The 17,660-nt window shown below is 45.2% G+C and overlaps 1 protein-coding gene across 5 annotated transcripts in view; it reads left to right on the forward strand.

Moving 5' to 3' along the window:
- PLCB1 (phospholipase C beta 1) overlaps window positions 1-17,660 on the forward strand; it is a 327,471-nt gene that overhangs the window by 295,009 nt on the left and 14,802 nt on the right. For 2 of the 5 annotated variants that reach the window (XM_077176290.1, XM_077176291.1), the window contains exon 32: window positions 11,407-11,471. The exons of the other annotated variants lie outside the window; for them this stretch is intronic. In XM_077176290.1, coding sequence (XP_077032405.1) covers window positions 11,407-11,445 — 39 coding nt within the window. In that variant the 3' untranslated portion in view covers window positions 11,446-11,471. The remainder of the gene's footprint in view (window positions 1-11,406; window positions 11,472-17,660) is intronic. 5 annotated transcript variants of the gene reach the window in all.

Consider the following 17,660-nt stretch of genomic DNA (forward strand, 5'->3'; position numbering starts at 1 on the left):
CTGGAGCTCAGAGCAGGTGTAAATGACACGGAGGGTGCCAAAAACCCCCGGTCATTATGGTCAGTTGTTCCTAGAAATAGAGATTGCAGGTATTTATTACCCTAGGATATGTTTTTGAGGAAACCTAGCTTCAGAAGCAGTCTGATTTTAGAGGTCTCTGAAGCTGAACCTGGCAAAGAGAACAGGTATAGATAGAAGGTATAGATACAGTGAAAGGAATTTGTAGCTCAGTCGATGTGACACTGTCAAGACAAATTTAGCTGTGAGTTTTAAATGTGTGGGTCTGAAACAAAAATCAATAGACAATTCCAAAAAGGAAAATTATGTGTGATAAAAGTTCCTTGTGGTGCTTCCAGCTCAAACCAGTAGAGTGGTTTTTGTGCATTGAAGGCTTTGCTTGGTTAACTTGCATTTTGCTGCCTTACTTTAGGTGTCAATGTTTGAAATCTTTGGCTGAAGCCTCTTTCAGAGTGAATTATCTGCAGGACACAATTAGAATCCAGTTCTGATGGTTCCCAGTCCTGTTCTGAAACCACCAATCCCAGAAAGGAGTTTTGTGGTCTACTCAAGTTTTCCTAGTTGACTGCATTAACAGTGAAGTCAGAGTTTCCCCTGTATGGCAAACAAGAGAGGGGAAAGGCAGATTTATTGATTCCCAGGTTCCCTGCTAGCTGCAAAAAGGATTTAACACGTGCCAAAGCTGCAGCAGAGAGGTTCCCTGGTACCTTGTGAACAGCAGCAGCAGCAGCATTTCCCTCTGGCACAAGGAAGTGCAGGAGCATGGAAGCCATCAGCTTTCCTCAGCTGCCTGCCCAAGCTGTGACTCATGTGGTTAAAAACACCACCACTAAAGCAGAGTACAATGCTGCTGTCTGCACACAAGCACTCTAATTTAAACCGTGTGGGGACTAATTGTCTTCAAAACCCAGACTCATTGGGTTTCTCCAGTTACAGCCAGGCCCTACTGGAGTTTACAGCTTCTTTTGTCATTGTTTTTGTTATTGCTATCATTATTATTTCTGAAAGCATTTTGTGGGAGCATAGAAGCGACTCTTCTTGCACAGCAAATACATCAAAGCACATTTATCTATTTCTCCAGTACTAAAGCAGGGAAAATACTGCTTAAAAGTGTGTGAGAAACTGTTGTGAGGTGGTCAGGATGTGAGCAGGAGGCAGCCAGGTGTTTATACCTGCCAAATATATGGGGAATATATTGCCTTGTATTTTCAATAGATGAGGAAAAAATGGTATTTTTAGTACTGAAACTGCTAAGAAGTACATTCATCTAAATTAGTGTGTCTCAGAGAAAGGTTGCAATAACTCATGGCACATGTCCATGATATATGGAGCAAGTAGAACATCTAATTTTGCTTTAAGGTTTTTTTAGTTATTTTTTTTTACATAAGTATTATAAATTGATCTGTGACTCCAGGATGCCTTGGGTATATCTAGATTTGTGATCAGTGCCCAGTGTAAGTTATTTTTAGATGTGAAATGCTCTTGCATCCACAAAGATTGTGGTTATTCACTGCCATTAATGCACTGGGGAAATAAGTCATTCCAGGGCTTTAAAGTGGTTTGCAACCATCTTTGGCTCTATTGGATTTAAATATTTTCCCAGTTCTCATGAGCTGTTCAGTGGGATGAGTCTGTTTCTAATTGATCCCCCAGTCAGACATGACAGTGTGGTCTCTAGGTTCCAGTTCCTGTGTCTGGGTGAAGTTCAAGGAAACAATTTGAAAGCCTTACACAAACTTCATGAAGGGCACTCAAGATGGTGGTCCCTGCTGAAATTGTGAATTCTCTCTGAAGTTCTCAGTGTGAATGGCAGAGGTTTGGATCAGTGCAGCAGCAGGCATTTCCTGGGCTATCACTGGAGTCTTGCAGAAATCCATGGAGTTGGATCATGGTGGGGACTCTTGGTCCAGATTCACATCCAGAGCAGGGCTCAGAACTGCCCAAAGCCATGGCTGGAGTGCCAGCTCCATGTGAGCACTGTCTGACAGGAGCCAAGGCAGCAGCAGCATTCCCTGGTAATGTACAGACCTGGGGAGCAAATGGCATTGGCCCAAACCTGGCAGCTCAGAATGCCAGACAAGGCCTGGGACACCTGCACAGGGAACATGGGCAGCATTCCTCATCCTGCCTGTGTAGGTGGATTCTCAGTCATTTCCCAGAATCTATTCATTTTGGGGGGTTTACATCATGCCATTTACTAACCAATTCAGTCTAACTTTTACTTTTAATTAGGAAAGTTAATTGGAAAATGTCCTTAGAAATTAGGTTTCTCCCTTGACATGCTGTAAATAAATAAGTTATGTTGGAAAACAAGATCAAGATAAACAAAGGGCTGTTTCAAGCCAGCTGAAAAAAAGGAACAGCTTATTTCTCTCAACAACAAAACTACATTTTATCATCTAAATATCAACACATTAATATTTATGTTTGTCATTATTAATTTGATTACATTCTTTTAATAAGAAATGCAGATAGAATAAGGGTTATTGCAAATATTTGCTTGCCTTTGTATCACTTCCCATTATTTCTGCATGTTGTCAGTGGTCTGGGGTGCCCTGCAGCCTGGAGGTGACCCCAGCTGGGGAAGCTCCCAGAGCCTGGGGGAAGCTGTCACTGAAGAGCTTCAGGCTCCCAGCCTCCTCCAGCAGGGCTCAGGTTTGCCCAGGGCAGGGAACTCCCCTGTCACTTCATCGTTCCCCTTCTGACAGCATCAGCACTGCTGCTTTATCAGCTGGATAAATGAGACTGAAGGGAACCAGAATGTTGGGTTTTGGTCAGAAGTGGGCAGCAGTGTGTGGGTTCTGGTTGTGTGATCCTCGGAGAGCTGTGTCCCAAGGGAGCTGGGTCCAGCACTCCCCTCAGCTCTCTGCCCTTCTCTCCCCTACAGGGAGATAAGAAACCCCAACTTTCTCCCTTCCTTGTGCTCCTGGCTGGAAATGTGAGTTCATGGCAGCAGAGTACATCCATGCACTTGATTAATTGGAGCTGCAGCAGCTCCCAGGCAGATGCAGGATTTGCTCAGCCATGCCTGCAGGAATGGAATCATCCTGGGGAGAGAAGAGGAGGGTTGCTGAGGATGCTGCCTGCTTTAGCTACACCACTTTAAGTCATCCATGAATTCAAACTGGAGTCCTCCATCTGTAAAAAATCTGGGCCCTGAGTCAATTTGAAATACAGGAGCATTTCAGCCTCCTTGTATTTTTCCAGGTATTAGTAGGGCTCCATCTCTTCAAGAAATGATAATGTTCATGAATTTGCAAGCGCTTAGTGCAGGAACAGAGACCCTAAAACCCTTGGCTGGTTCTGCAGGGGCCTCTCACAAACAGACAGTCCCTGCCCAGGTGCTTCCTAAATACAGTTTCCAACCAAAAGAATTATGGAGTATTTGAGCAGGAATTAAGCACTCATACAATGGAAGACAACTTGAAGTACTTCTCACTTATTAAAAGTAGTGAATATGCATTCAACACAATTATTTCATTAATTATACACCTATTCTGTTTTCTGCCATGCTATTACTATTACCAAGCACTGTTTAAAAAATCTACCTAAGAAATTAATAGAAGACTGATTGGGAGAACTGTTTAAATAAGCATTTTTGGGGTGTCCAAGAAAATGCTAGTAACAAAGTCAGACTCTAATTATTGCTTTTGAATGTTATCTCCAGACCACATCTTCCAGAATGACCTTTGGCATCTTTCAAAAAATGGAAAAACAAAGGATAACAGTAACAAAAATTAATGCTGTTTTTCATAGCAATTAATGGTTGGAGTTCTAAACTGTCAACATGTGCAGTGCTCAGGCAATTAACTTACCTGGGGGTGTGAAATGAAGCTGTAAAGGAGGTGTATCTCTGTGTCACTGAGGATTTGGTGCCAGTAAAGAAGCTTTTGTTGGCACCTGGCTGGCCAAAGCTCTGGTGGTCTGCAGGGCTCTTTCCTAGAGAGCTTTTACCTTTCTGGGTCACTTTTGCCATGGTGCCCTAAACTCAGAGTTCTGGGTGGAAATGCACTCCAGGCTGCTGAGGTTGATTAAATCACCCAAGATGAGCCTGGGCAGATTTTAGGAGTTTGATGTGGGAATGAGGCAAAGATTTTTGGAGGGAAAAAAAAAAAAGGTTGATTTATTAATAGGCATTTTCCTGCTGTAAGTGCATCTTGTGTCAGTTTATGTGGATTAGGGAGACAGGGATGGCCCAGCCCTCCTCTGTACCCTCTGGAAGTTTGGTGTCATCACAGTGGAGCCCAGCAGGTGCTGCTCTCCTGGGAACTCAGCAGTTCAGGCAGTCTCAAATCCCAGGGACATGAATGCTCTGGGCAGTGCACTGGAAGCACTGGGTGGGATCATCCTTCGTTCAGGACCACTCCAATATTTCCATTTGTCATGGCTGTTCCCAAGCCTGTGTGCTTTCCTGGCTGACCTGTGTTCCAGAAGAGAAAGAATTGACCTGTTTGTGCCCAGCACAATCCGTTGGGAACATTTTTATGTGGAGCTGACAAGAGCAGTGTGGGTGGGTGAGGTTAAGCCCAGATGGCACTGCAGATATCCCTTGGCACACAGCTGCAGTATTATTCTCCCCAGGGCAGGAAAGGCTCAGATTTAATGTGCCCAGGGAGAATTGCAGGCTGTGTGCTCTGGGTACCCCAGGCTGGGCAGGAAGGCACAGCTGAGCCATCGTGCACTCCACAGCCTGGAAAGACAAATCTCAGCGCTTGCCTCCTGGCTGCCCTGCACACCTGCCCTCCCTCTGCCTGCTCTGTCATGCCTCACAGTAGCTGCTCTTACAAACCCTGCCATGGGGTGGTAAATCTACATCTAATGCCCCAGCTGAGTCAATAGCACTCTGGCTTGGAGCTAATTTTTCAGGCTTATATGCTGTTTGGAACAGGAAATCTGTGATTTTAATTAGCAATAAATAGGAAATAGTCTGCTGCGAATTGATCTTAAGCAGGTACTGCTGTACTAAATTAGTTCAAAATAAGCAGGATTTTCCATTCAGCAAATTGATGTTCAGACATCTTGGCTTTATTAGCAGCAGCTCCATTATCTGTCTGAGGCTAACTTTGGTTTCAGAAAGGAATGAAGCTGAAAATCTGTTCTTAGACACAAACAAATGAGCTTATCATAAAGTACAGAGCATCAGGGCAGAAGGGATTTCCCCCATGCAGTCATTTGAAGAACTAATTGTCATATGTATTCTGTCTTAGCTAGTAAATGGAACTAAAACAATTTGTCAAAAAAATCAACATTTTTTGCTTGTTAATTCACAGCCATTTAATGTTTAATGAAATTCTGGGAGATGGCATTTTCTTGATGTGTTTGTGAAGAAGATCCTTTCATCTGACACTTCATTAGGGAAAGGATTTGGATTTTGAATGTTCTTAGGAAATAAAGCTCCTTTTACTGCAGAGAAAACTGTGCAATCTGCTCTATTTAATACAGAGGAGGCCCTGAAATTGCCTAAGCCATCATGCTTGTCTGTAAGACAGGACCATGCTGTTGCTTTCAACTTCTAATAGTATTAAAATCTGAACCAGTAACTGGTATTTCGTGCAATTTTGCAGATGGTCGGAGGGCCAGACTGAACTTTCTCTGTCTAACACTCATTGTAGTCATGGAAATACATTTCTGAGAAATGAGGTCCATTCTCTTGATCTCTGTCTAGCTTACAAGTTAGTGAATGCTATGCCACAGATGGTAAAGATGATAAGTAAAATGTTTTGTACAGACAGAATTTCAGTGACGCTCTGCTTGGACCTTGTGTTGAGGTTTGGGAGTTTTGTTTTGAGCTGAAAGATGCATGTTCTGACTTAATCTGCTGGCATTTATGGAGCTGCTGTAAATTGCAGTGGATGTTTTAAAGGTTATATCTAAAGTAGTCAATATGAAGCAGGAAGGGAATGTTCTTTGCCCAGGATGAGAAACAGGAGTGCCTCTGAAGACTGTTCTTGCTGCAGCTGGGTTCTGTGTGTGTGACTGAAGGGTGGAATTGCACAGGGTGGGTTCCACACATGCTGCTGTTAAAGCAGGCATTTTCACTGACATGCACTAGAATTAATCTGATTTTTTGTTTGTTTGTTTGTTTCACTGAGTGAGATCAAAGCCAGGACCAAGCTCTTCCTCCTGCATTTCCTCCTCTGCCTGCCACACAGTCAGTCTTGGATCAATTGATGAGCAAACCCAGATCCATGCTGGCTCTGTGACAGGGATTTGAAGGATCTCCTCTGGTCCAGGGAAGATGAGAATATAACTGGGTTTCACAGCCTGCAAAATATGAACACAAGGTGCTGCCTCCAATGTCCCGTGCTGTTTCTGAGTTGCCACAAGGTGGATTTTGTCCTGGGTGTCTGTTTGTGCCTGCTGTGGGTGACACCCATGGGGAAGCACATCCCCTGCCCCGGCTTTTCTGGTTTCTTGCTTTGGCCATTCATCTTCTGTTAGTAGATACCTACAGGAAAAGAGCCTGAAGCACATCTGACACATGATATTGAAGAGGAACTCCACACACACAGCACAGCTGGAAACAAAGTTTGAGCAGGAGTCATGGGTTAGGAATTTAGGCCGGGGCTGCTTCTGTAAAGAGCAAGACAGTTTTTCTTGGTCCACTGGAGAGAATGTGCTGTTTTCCAGAGGGCCTGGGCTTTCCCAGCTTAGTGGCCAGTGAGCACTGCTTGCTTCTCCTTCAGCTGGCCAGAGTTTCAGAAGAGTTGCCCCCAGAGAAGAAGAATCCTTTAGTCAGCTGGAGCCTTGCTGAGAGCAGCAGAGTGCAGGAAAAGGAGAAGGCACTAGGCAGGAATGTTTCATTTCTAAAAATCTTGGGTCACTTTGATTGCACCATTGCTTAAAGTGTTTCCATTTCCCTCAAAGTGCTCTTACAAGTCTTCCCTGCCCTCTTCAGAGGTGGCTTTGTGCTGCTGTGGTCTCAGCAAAGCCTGCAGGTGTCTGCCAGAGGCAGCACATGTGAGTCTGTGAGCAGCTGAGAGCTTGGGAATTACTGAGGGAACTCAGCCCTGTGCTGTGAGGCAGCTCTTGTGGACAAGCACGGTTTCCTTTTCCTTCTCCTGAGACACATTTCTTCCTTGTGGTTTTAAGGGGTCATTAACGGATAATTGTGAAGAACAGCCATGTTAACGAGAGCTGACTGGAGGTGTTAGATCAGCACAATTTATTGTGGGCACTGACAAGACTCTATGTGGCAGCAAGAAGAGAAATCCTGACTAATTATGGCAGTAGTTCTTTACAGGAATGGCACAATAGCTGAGAACACAACCCAGCTTTTCATGACAGCTTAGAAACCAGAAATATAAAGTGCAGCTTTTTTGTTGGCCCTTTGCACAGGTCACAGATCAGGACACATCCAGGACCATCAGATAAACCAGATTATATTCTGCTTCAATATTTTAAAAGCTTAAACATCTGCTGGATTGATTTCTGGACTTTCTGGTGTCTCCAGAAAGCTTCTGGGAAACCAGTGTTAGGTAGACAGTGACTGTGAATAGCAGATAATGTTTAAACACTTCCCCTTGTCATCAGTGTTCTTCTACATCTGGTTTCTGTGTGTGTCCTCCCTAAAATGTTGTCTCAGCACTAACAAAAGCAACAGATCTATGGCTGCTTTATGATTTGGGAATGTGTATGCATTTTCTGTGTTTTACTACCTCTGTGTCAGAGCTTTCACCAAGAGCTGCTTGATGCAATGTCTGTACAAGCACAAAGGTTCAGCTCACACCACGGTCAAGAAGTTGCTCAGGCATTTTCAAAACCAGGCAATTTTGCAAGCACAGTCATGACCACCAGAATAGAGAAGAGCTTGAAAAATTCAGTGTTTGTTTTAATCCCTGTGTTTCTCTCTGACTTTCTCTTTCTTACACTGCAAGGCCATGCCTGGAGCTCCCAAAGCACTGTGGTAAATATCTGATGTGTGTCTGCTGCACTGCCATCTCCTGGATCAGGAGCATCCCAGGGCTGCAAGGGCACAGACTGTCTTGCTAAAAGCTCCATAAAGAACCGAGGTTTTGAGGGGTGCATACCCTGCTCACAGCTGAGCAGGTTATATCTGGTAACCCTTGGTTTCCTCTGCCTGTGGAGTTCATGCTACCCAGATATCTCTGTCACTTTCCATGGACTGTGTTTTGGTAAATAATCAAGGGGGAAATTCCTCACTTTGGTTAAGTAGAGGGGGGTTTGTTACCAATTTTGAATGTTGCTTTTTGTTGAAATGTTTACTTATTTCTGATGTTCATCCTGCAGGTAGGTAAAGGCTGGATATTGGCAGATGTGTGCCTCCTTTGCACACCCAAATCCTGGTGTGTGAGCACAACACACAAAGTACACAGACCTTTGCCCAAAGCAAATTGTGCTCTTTAACAGGGAGGCTGGCTAAAAACAGTGCCAAAAGAAAGGAAAAGTGTTCATGTTGCACAAACTAAGAAATTTAGCAAGAGGATGCTTAGTAGTGTTTTCCAAGAGTGGTTTTAAGGGAATTTTTAATCCAATCTTAATCTGCTTTCAGTAGTTACAAACCTCACTGAAGTAACTAGGCCAACATCCCCAGCAACAAAATGTTTTTGTGCTGCAAAGTTACGTGTAATTTAGTAAAAATGGCCAATTTTCTGTGAGTTGCTTTATCTGATTTGTCTGTCAGTGGGAGCACAGAACCAGTGAGGTGCATAGATCAAAGGGGCAGGAAAATGAAGTGCATCAAGAGGAGGGATAAGGAACTGTGCAAAATTAAGTAGCTTTCTTATTTCACTTTGCATTTCATCTTATTTCACTTTACATTTCACCTTCTTTGCTGCTACAAACTGTCACCTTCTGCTTCCTCAGCTAATATTTTAGGTTCATTTTGCATGTCAAGATGGTGCAAGCTGCCACAGCCAGTGGCACCCATTTTCCTGAGCATCCTCTGCCCCACATGTATCCCTAACACTCTTTGTGTCAGTGCTCATGCCACAGCTTTACAGCCCACTGCTGCCACAGTGACAAAGACTGCCAGGAGAAAATAAACAAAATTCATTTCTGCATCATTTCATTGCTGCAAATCAACATGAGAAGGTGGCATAGGTTCCCTTCCACACATTTCTATCAAATCCAGCCAGTTGTTAGCTAATGGTATTTTCTGCCTGCATTGTGACTCAATTAGAAGGGGTTTATCAATCTGCATGGAAGGAAAATGAGGACACAGTGCTCAGACATATTGTTCTGCTTCTTCACCCATTACCAAGGAAGTGACTCAATAATTGTATTCAGTTTAAGAAAATGCTTTGAGGGGAAATGTTTTGTAAAAAATATTCAGAGTACTACCTCAGTTTCTAAGCTCTTTCATCTTTACATTTTAAATGAGAAGCTTTATTTTGTGTTATTGTCTGTTTGTATTTCTTTTTAAAGGTTTCCATCTTCAGTTTCATTCATAACAAACCTGACACCTAAGCCAAAGCACAGGTGACCTCAGTGAGCTCACATGCAGTTGTACCATGGCTGGCTGCCACCTGTGTGTCCCCTGCGTGTGACAGGGGTGCCACTGCAGCTCTGGCTGCTGGACCATGCAGACACAGAACTGTCCAGAATACAGGATGAAGGATAAAGTATATGATGTGGGAAGTCAAGACTTTGGTGGCACCAGCCCTGTCATGACAGAGCTGTGATTTAACTTCTGCAAGCAGAACCAAGTCCAGTGATAGACTCATGCAACTGCTCCCATATGGAGCAGTAAATCACTTATTGCTGAAGTAACACTGATTTTAGAGTGAGACAAGACAGTTACCACAATAATTTAGCTCAACAGAGAAGGGAACAAGCTGCAGCCACTTGCAAATGGCAGGGCAGGGCTGTTTGAGGATTGCACTGAGCAACAACCAAAAAGTCTCCCATTTTTTTCACTCCCTGGCTATAATTCCATGGTAACTGCAAGAACTAAGGAACAAACTTGTGTCTTTTTGGTTGCTGCTGGATTACCTTCAGGACTTGTCTCCTCCAGACCTTATATCTCTCCAAGAGAGAGAGTTTGAGTTCAGGGTGCTCAGAGTGGTGTGAGATGCAGTGAGTCAGCTCAGCAGGACCTTTGGGACAATCTGACAATCCCAAAGCACTCCAGGGCCTTGGGACAATCTGACAATCCCAGAGCACTCCAGGGCCTTGGGACAATCTGACAATCCCAGAGCACTCCAGGGCCTTGGGACAATCTGACAATCCCAGAGCTCACCAGGGCCTTTGGGACAATCTGACAATCCCAGAGCACTCCAGGGCCTTGGGACAATCTGACAATCCCAGAGCTCACCAGGGCCTTTGGGACAATCTGACAATCCCAGAGCACTCCAGGGCCTTGGGACAATCTGACAATCCCAGAGCACTCCAGGGCCTTGGGACAATGTGACAATCCCAAAGCACTCCAGGGCCTTGGGACAATGTGACAATCCCAAAGCACTCCAGGGCCTTGGGACAATGTGACAATCCCAAAGCACTCCAGGGCCTTGGGACAATCTGACAATCCCAGAGCACTCCAGGGCCTTGGGACAATCTGACAATCCCAGAGCACTCCAGGGCCTTGGGACAATCTGACAATCCCAGAGCACTCCAGGGCCTTGGGACAATCTGACAATCCCAGAGCACTCCAGGGCCTTTGGGACAATCTGACAATCCCAAAGCACTCCAGGGCCTTGGGACAATGTGACAATCCCAGAGCACTCCAGGGCCTTGGGACAATGTGACAATCCCAGAGCACTCCAGGGCCTTGGGACAATCCTGCTGCTCCTTGAGCTGCCAAAGCCAAGGTTCAGCTCCAGGGATAAAGAGCAGCTTGGGATGAAGGTGGGAGCAGTGGGAACAGCTCCATGAGCAGTGTGTCCCAACATTTCCTGCCAGACTGACTCCAGGGCCATGGGCTGGAGCAGCAGCACTCCTGTAAGCACCTGGGGATGTCCTGGGGGGTTTCCATGCAAACTGCCCTGAGTTCATGGCATCAGGCATGATCACAGTCCAAGGCCAGGGGTGTCTCTTCCAGCACACACTTCAGGTGCATGGCTGATGCTCATTTTTCCCTTCAGACACATTTCCTTCCCTCTCCCAGAAAACAGTGACACTTCTTGCAACCTGCATAAGCTGCAACTTCAACTAAAGCTGGATCTCCCTCAAGCACAGCTGGAACATTGGAATACTCCTCTTGTAGCATGGAGTGACAGGTTGTGATAAATAGACTGTTTCTCTGACTAATGTGTACCTAGTCAAATATTAATGAACCAGCACACAAAGCATGAAGTAATCTTTTGTTTTTCATTAAGTTCATAGATTAAAGAGATGTTGCTTTACTTTAATGCACAGAATTATGTCATTTCAGCTTAGAGTAATTGTTAATCACCTCAAATTGAAATGATCCTTGGTTTTGTTTTAAAGAGCATAGAAGAACAAGAAGTAGAGGAAAAACAGAAGTAGGAATGGAATATGAGACTATAGTGAAAGTGAGTGAAAAATTCCCCTTTTTATCCAGTAATGCTGATGTTGTTTTCATTTTACATGTCAAAACCAAGTCAGGACCATCCACAATTAACTGCCTGGTGGTTTTTCTGAAGCCTTTGAGCAATCCCAGCCCTGATTATTACCTGCTAGCTGCATAACACAAGCTGCCACTGACCATGACATCCCTTGGAGACCGTGCGAGCGATTTGTGCCTTCTCCGGGTCATCCCCACCCCATCATCTCCCCCTGCCTGTTTTATGGATTGCTGCTTCTGCCCCCCTCAGTGCAGCCAGCAGGGGCTGTGTGTAACAGCATGACCATCCCAGCTTTCCTGCCACAGCCCTTGGGTCATGGGAATGTCCTCTGTTCTCTGCTCACAGTAGCTGCAGTACTGTCAGATCACAACACCAGGCACTGCGCAATTTCTCTCTGAAGAGGTAAAGGACATTGATTGATTGATTGATTGATTCATGTGGGGTAGGAATTGAGAGCATTTGAATGTAGAAGTGGGAGGTGGGGAAAGGTGTTGAAGTAGGAATTCTGGGTACCTCAGAAGATTAAGCTTACCAAGTAGTAAATTAGGGATTTGTCATCTGGGACACCAGAGTATGGGATAAAGATGGGATTAACCAGGGCATCACAGCAGGAAGAAGAACTGGGGGACAAAGAGAAAGAACTGATGAATGGGGATCAGTAAAACAGGATTAGTGAAGCCTAAAGGGGAAGGCCAAAAGGTAAGAGGGTGAATTTTTCAGGCAGGAGGAAGGGAACAGAAGACAATTGAGGAAAGGCAGGCAAAGGCTGGTAGAAAGATGAAAGGAGATTAAAGTAAGGGGGTTTTCTTCATTGCTTTATGGAAGGGCTAATGATGACAAGATGGGGATGGAATGAAGTATTATTTCAGGTGTGTTCATTATTTTCTGTGTGTTCAGGAGACATGATTATGTGTAAGCAAACTTCCTGCATCCTCCTGCAAACACAGCCATGCCAGGAGGGCTGGGCCTTCCATTTCTAGGGGGTAGCAATCAGCCACAACTTTGTCACTAAATCAGGGAAACCCTGCTTGCTTTGTATTTTTATTTACTATTTCACTCCTACTGCTTTCTCCTGGGTTGCTTTGATATGCTTTGCTTGTTTGGAGAGAACTGCCATGGCTCTCAGTGAGGGCTGTGTTTGTTCTCAGCCTGTCTGGGGGTGTTGTTTGGGTTTTTAAATACTGATCACATCCCTGTCTATGGACATGCACTGGCAAGGAGGAGGGACCCAGCTCTGGGTGTTTGATTGTGGGAGCATGGATTGCAGCAGAATAAGAGAAAGTGCAGAAGGCAATCTCACCCCTGAGGCGTTCAGCTGCACTAATGACCAGGGATTAGAAACAGGCCTGCCCCTGATAGGCCCCAGGTACATCCAGTGAGGGTTATAAGGCTGGGCTGGCTGGGTGAGAGGGAGCTGGGGTCACTTGGCAGTGCTGTGGTGAGCAGGGAGCCGGCCATGAGGAGCTGCCCATGGGAATTCACAAAGGAGGCAGGCAAGTTTTACACTAAGGCAACAGCGACATTTGATCTGTCCCCTGCACAGTACAGACTGAGTCCTGGGCTTTGCAGAAAGGCCAAGTGCTACCTTTGGTTTGTGAAGTGACTGTAAATTTGGTTTGTCAGGATTTTCCTTCTGTGAATCACCTGCTCTGCTCACCCAGACCCCACCATATTCCTCATGTGTGGATTCACATCATTACAGTTTTTTTAAAGGCTTTTACTGTTGCATAAGTGAACATTTTTCTCAAATGCTTGTTAAAGATAACACAATTGCAAGTATTGTTTAGTTCTCCTATTGTGGCAGGGTTAGAGATTAAAACTGTGAGGTGGGGCCCTGATTTCATGAGTGCTGTTTTCCTCTTGCACACAGGCAAGGGAACTAAATGTGTATTTCCTGAGCACAGTGGTTGTGACAAAAGAAAGCAGAGCCCATAATGAATATGTTGGCACCTCCACAGTATTCCAAGGAGTGGCTTACTGAAGATGGCAAGATTAAGCTGGCAATTGCTCACTAGGGGACTGGGATTTCTTTGTTGTTGTGTTTAAGTGACAGGAGAATATTGATTTCTGTTCCTGAGGGATGTGCTGTCTTCCTTTCCTGAAAAGCAGGAGGATGGGAATAGAGATGAGCTGCCTTGAAACAGCTCCCTGAACATTTGAAAAAGACAGAAGAACTTGTTTTAACTCTGCTCTTGTCATACATCACTTACATTTAAATAATATGAGGCCAGCCTCCTATCACCTGCCTGGGTCAAGTGAGGATATCTTGGGAGGATGCTGGGAACCCAGGCAAATCCAATGGCTCCTGCACAGTTAAAAGGAAATCAGACCCCAGGAAAAAAAGCTCCTCTAGTGAAAGTAACTCCTCATTACAGCACTGGAGTTACTCCTTCCTTCATCCTGCTCTGAGCACTTCAGCCCCAGAGGCTGTGAGGAGGGGCAGGAGAAGCTGTGCAGGGTGGAAGTGTCACTCAGGGCACCTGGGAAACAAAGAGGATTGGCACTGAGCACTCAGGGAGCTCCATCACACCAAAGCCAATGTGAGAATGATGAGAAGAAACCTTTTTATCCAGCCCTTTCTGTTCTAAGCTCTCACTGTTACATACACAGGACAGGGCATTTGGGATGCTGTGGAGTGCCAGGGTAAGGGAGGGAAGGCAGGGCAGAAGAAGGGAGTAAATGTTTCCTGCAGGCCAGAGAGGAATATCTCAGCTCCTGCTCTGGTGGAGTAAAGCCCTGGCTTTGGGCTGAACAAAGCTGATCACCTTAGAGAACATTTCTGTGCAGGAGAGGCACAGAATCCTTCTAAGGCACGCTAATAGCTATGCAGAAACCTAGAGAAATTACCTAAATTACAGCTTCATTCAGGAGCTGTTTGAATCCTCTAGTGACTAAATGTTAGCCAGCTACAGGAGGAACTCCCAGTTCACCATTTTGTTTGTCAGCAGTAGACAAAATTTTGAAACAGAAAAGAATGTAGATGTATGAGTCTGGTCTGAAGCTGCAGCCTTTTTTTATTCTATGCTTTTGCACTGAGATTTTTTTTTTTTTTTTTGCTGGATAGGAATGGCTTTTAGGAAGTCTAAAAAGTAGAACCTAGAAGCTACTGCTACTCTTCTCTCAATCTTTAAGCTGTGTTTGAAATGGACATTTAAGTGCATGAGGGAGTTTTTCAGTGAGGCTTCAGCCACATGCAAGTGCTATCTAGGATCAAGCTGTGCTTTTTCCTAAACCCGGAATTTTGTCTTTTGGTAGCTGCTGCACATGTGGGGTAGGAATTGAGAGAGAATTCTGCACAGCTTCAGCCTCCAGGTTCAGCTGCTGCATGGCCTGTGGGGATGGCACTGCACTGTGCTGCCTCTTCTCCTGACAGCTTTATTTTCATAAGGAGGTGTTCGTGCCTGAATAAAACATATGGTGTGGAGCTTATAGGGCAAATTACTTCACAGGCTGCTGATAGTGAAGGTTAGCATTTCTAGAGACAGCTTACAGTCACTCCTCTGTGCTCCTCCTTGAGATAATTCCTATCAGTGCAGAAGTGCCTGTTGGGATCAGGTTTGCTCTGCAAGGTGTTATATAGGTCTGTGAGATCTCACTGTAGTATTTCTGCTCTCAAAATGCTCCTTTCTGCTGAAAATTTTGCAGGTTCAGTTTCCAGAGCAGAGGTTGAGTTTCAGAAATTGGTATTCCTGATGGGATTGACTTGCAGCAATTAAATGCTTCCCTGTCATTTCAGTAATCCACTTCACACCAATGCAGCTTGGATGCTGCTGGAGGGGGGCAGAGCAGCCTGGGAACTGCAGGAGCTGCTGGCAGTGATCCCTCACTGTCAGTCTGTCTGTCAGGGGATCATTGCAATTCCAAGCAGGGGCTGGTCCTCTCCATGCCTGAGGGAATCAATTCTGCAGTGACTTCTCCCACTTCCATGGCAGTGTTCACTCCTCCTCTTGGCCTGGAGTACCCTTCATCCCCATTTGTATTCAGACAGGCACTACTGCAGCTCCCACTTGAAAATACTAATTGGTTGAAAATGAATTCCAATTTTTAAATTATTGCTTAGCTTTTTTACTTTTGAAGTGATCTCTTTTTCTAAGACTGGAGTTAATTTCTCGTAATACCAGCTGCCATGTAATGGTTGCAACTCTTAAGCAGATTCAATTCAGGGACACAAACCATGTTTGAGGATTTACATGGGCCAGGGTCCTCTCTGTTGGCTCCTGCAGGGATTGATTTAATGTGGGAAAGCAGCGAGCCTGCTCACAGCCCCACATCCTTCCTGGGAAGAGGTGTCTGTTTTCCCTTCCAGTCACCAGCAGAGAGGACATACTGTCACTATGGATGTTGCCTGCTCTGAAATTGAAATATTCTGTGCCTTCCTGAAATCCTTTTGGAAAAGTTTTCTGGGCAACTAAGTAAAGCTTCACCACCAGACATCTGTGAGAGTGCCCACAGAGTGCTTTTGTGTCCAATTCTGTCATTGCCCAGAGAGCCTGAGCAGGTCCCTCTCCACCTTGTGCTGGAGATGACAAAAAAAAATACAGATCTTTGATTAATGTCTCACCAAAGGTCTCTTTGTACCTGTCCTCCCTGAACAAACTGCATCTTTTGTATGAATATTTCAGTAACATGATTTTTTTCCCCAACAAAACCCGTGTTTATGCCAGTGCAGTAATTATGTGAATGTACTTAGAAATATTCAGCTGTCTTCCCTTTTTATGTATGCCTGTGCATCCACCAGCACACAGACCTGCCACAAGAGGATTGACTCAGTACTCACCCTTGTTTCCTCCCTGTAGCTCATTAATATTAGTAGGAGGATGCTCTGCCTTTCCCTATTTAAAAGCACAATAACCATGGGGTGCAGGAGCCAGGGAACTGCAGGTGGAGCAGGCAGAGGCTGGCAGGCAGTGAGCTGCACTGACTGGTCTGATTTAAAGAAGTTTCTCTCCCAGGTCTGGTTCTCTCCCCCAGAATATTCCAGCTGCTTTTATTCTAATTCCTGTGGCAGGAAGATGCCATTCCCAAGATCTCTGGAGCAGCTCCCTGACTGCTCTGCGCTGCAGGCACAGGGCATTTGGGAAGACAGTGCAGCCATTCCTTGGCAGGTGTTTTCCAAACTCCCTTGCTGGTCAGTGCTGCTGTGCAGTCCCTGCCGTGCCTGTGACAGGTGCCAGCAGGAGCCAGCCCTGAGGGAATGGGACAAGTGCCAAAGTGTAGCTTCAGTCCCTCTGGGAAGCCAAATGTGAGCAGGCAAGGGCAGTTCAGCTGTCCTTAGATCTGCTCTGCAGAGACAGGAAGACTTAAAATGTGGGTTGGAGGCTTCTTGGAGAGCCTCGAGCCACAACAGCAGGAGAGATGAAAATTGGTGTCTTCTCCTGGTTATGGACCAGACATTCCTCTGCAAACAGCCTCCCCCTGCCTTCTGAAGGAGTGACTTCACCCTCTAAATCCCCCATCCATTGGGTTTGTCATTGCCCTGTGCAGAATGTCCTGGAGCAGCTCTCCTCCTGTTCTGAGTGCTCCTGCCATTCCTTTGCCTCAGTCCTGGGAGCAGCCATAGCAGGCAGTGGGAAATGGGCAGGGAAAGCAATGGGAAAATGGCTGGGAAATGTGCATGGAAAGCCATGGGAAATGTGCATGGAAAGCCATGGGAAATGTGCATGGAAAGCCATGGGAAATGTGCATGGAAAGCAGCCGTGCAGCCTCAGCACAGGGGTCTCACCCCATGCCCTGCACAGCCCCTGTCAGCCTGTGGCAGGAGGGAGCTGTAACTCAGAAATCTGAGTTCTCCTGTGGATTCTGTGCCCCCATTCTCTCTCCTGCTCTATCCAAAGGGCTGAGGAAATCTTTTTTGTTAGCCAAGACAGCTTGGTGCTCCAGCTTAATTTTCATTGTGTAATTTTAAACACAGATCGTGCCAACAGTGCTGCAATTAATAGATAGCCTAAAGACTTATTATTTCAAACTAATTGATATGTAAGAAAGTTTAAATAACATAAGTGATAAGAATTTTTTAGGAATAACTTCTGTGACTAATTCAGAATAATCTTTTTACTGTTATTTAGAGTAACAGATGACTTTATTATTCACTCACCATCACTAAATCTAATGTCTGTCTGTATTTCTCTAATACTAAACAGATTTCCATGAGATGGG

This window comes from Agelaius phoeniceus, chromosome 3 (genome assembly GCF_051311805.1).
Source record: "Agelaius phoeniceus isolate bAgePho1 chromosome 3, bAgePho1.hap1, whole genome shotgun sequence".
NCBI lineage: Eukaryota > Metazoa > Chordata > Aves > Passeriformes > Icteridae > Agelaius > Agelaius phoeniceus.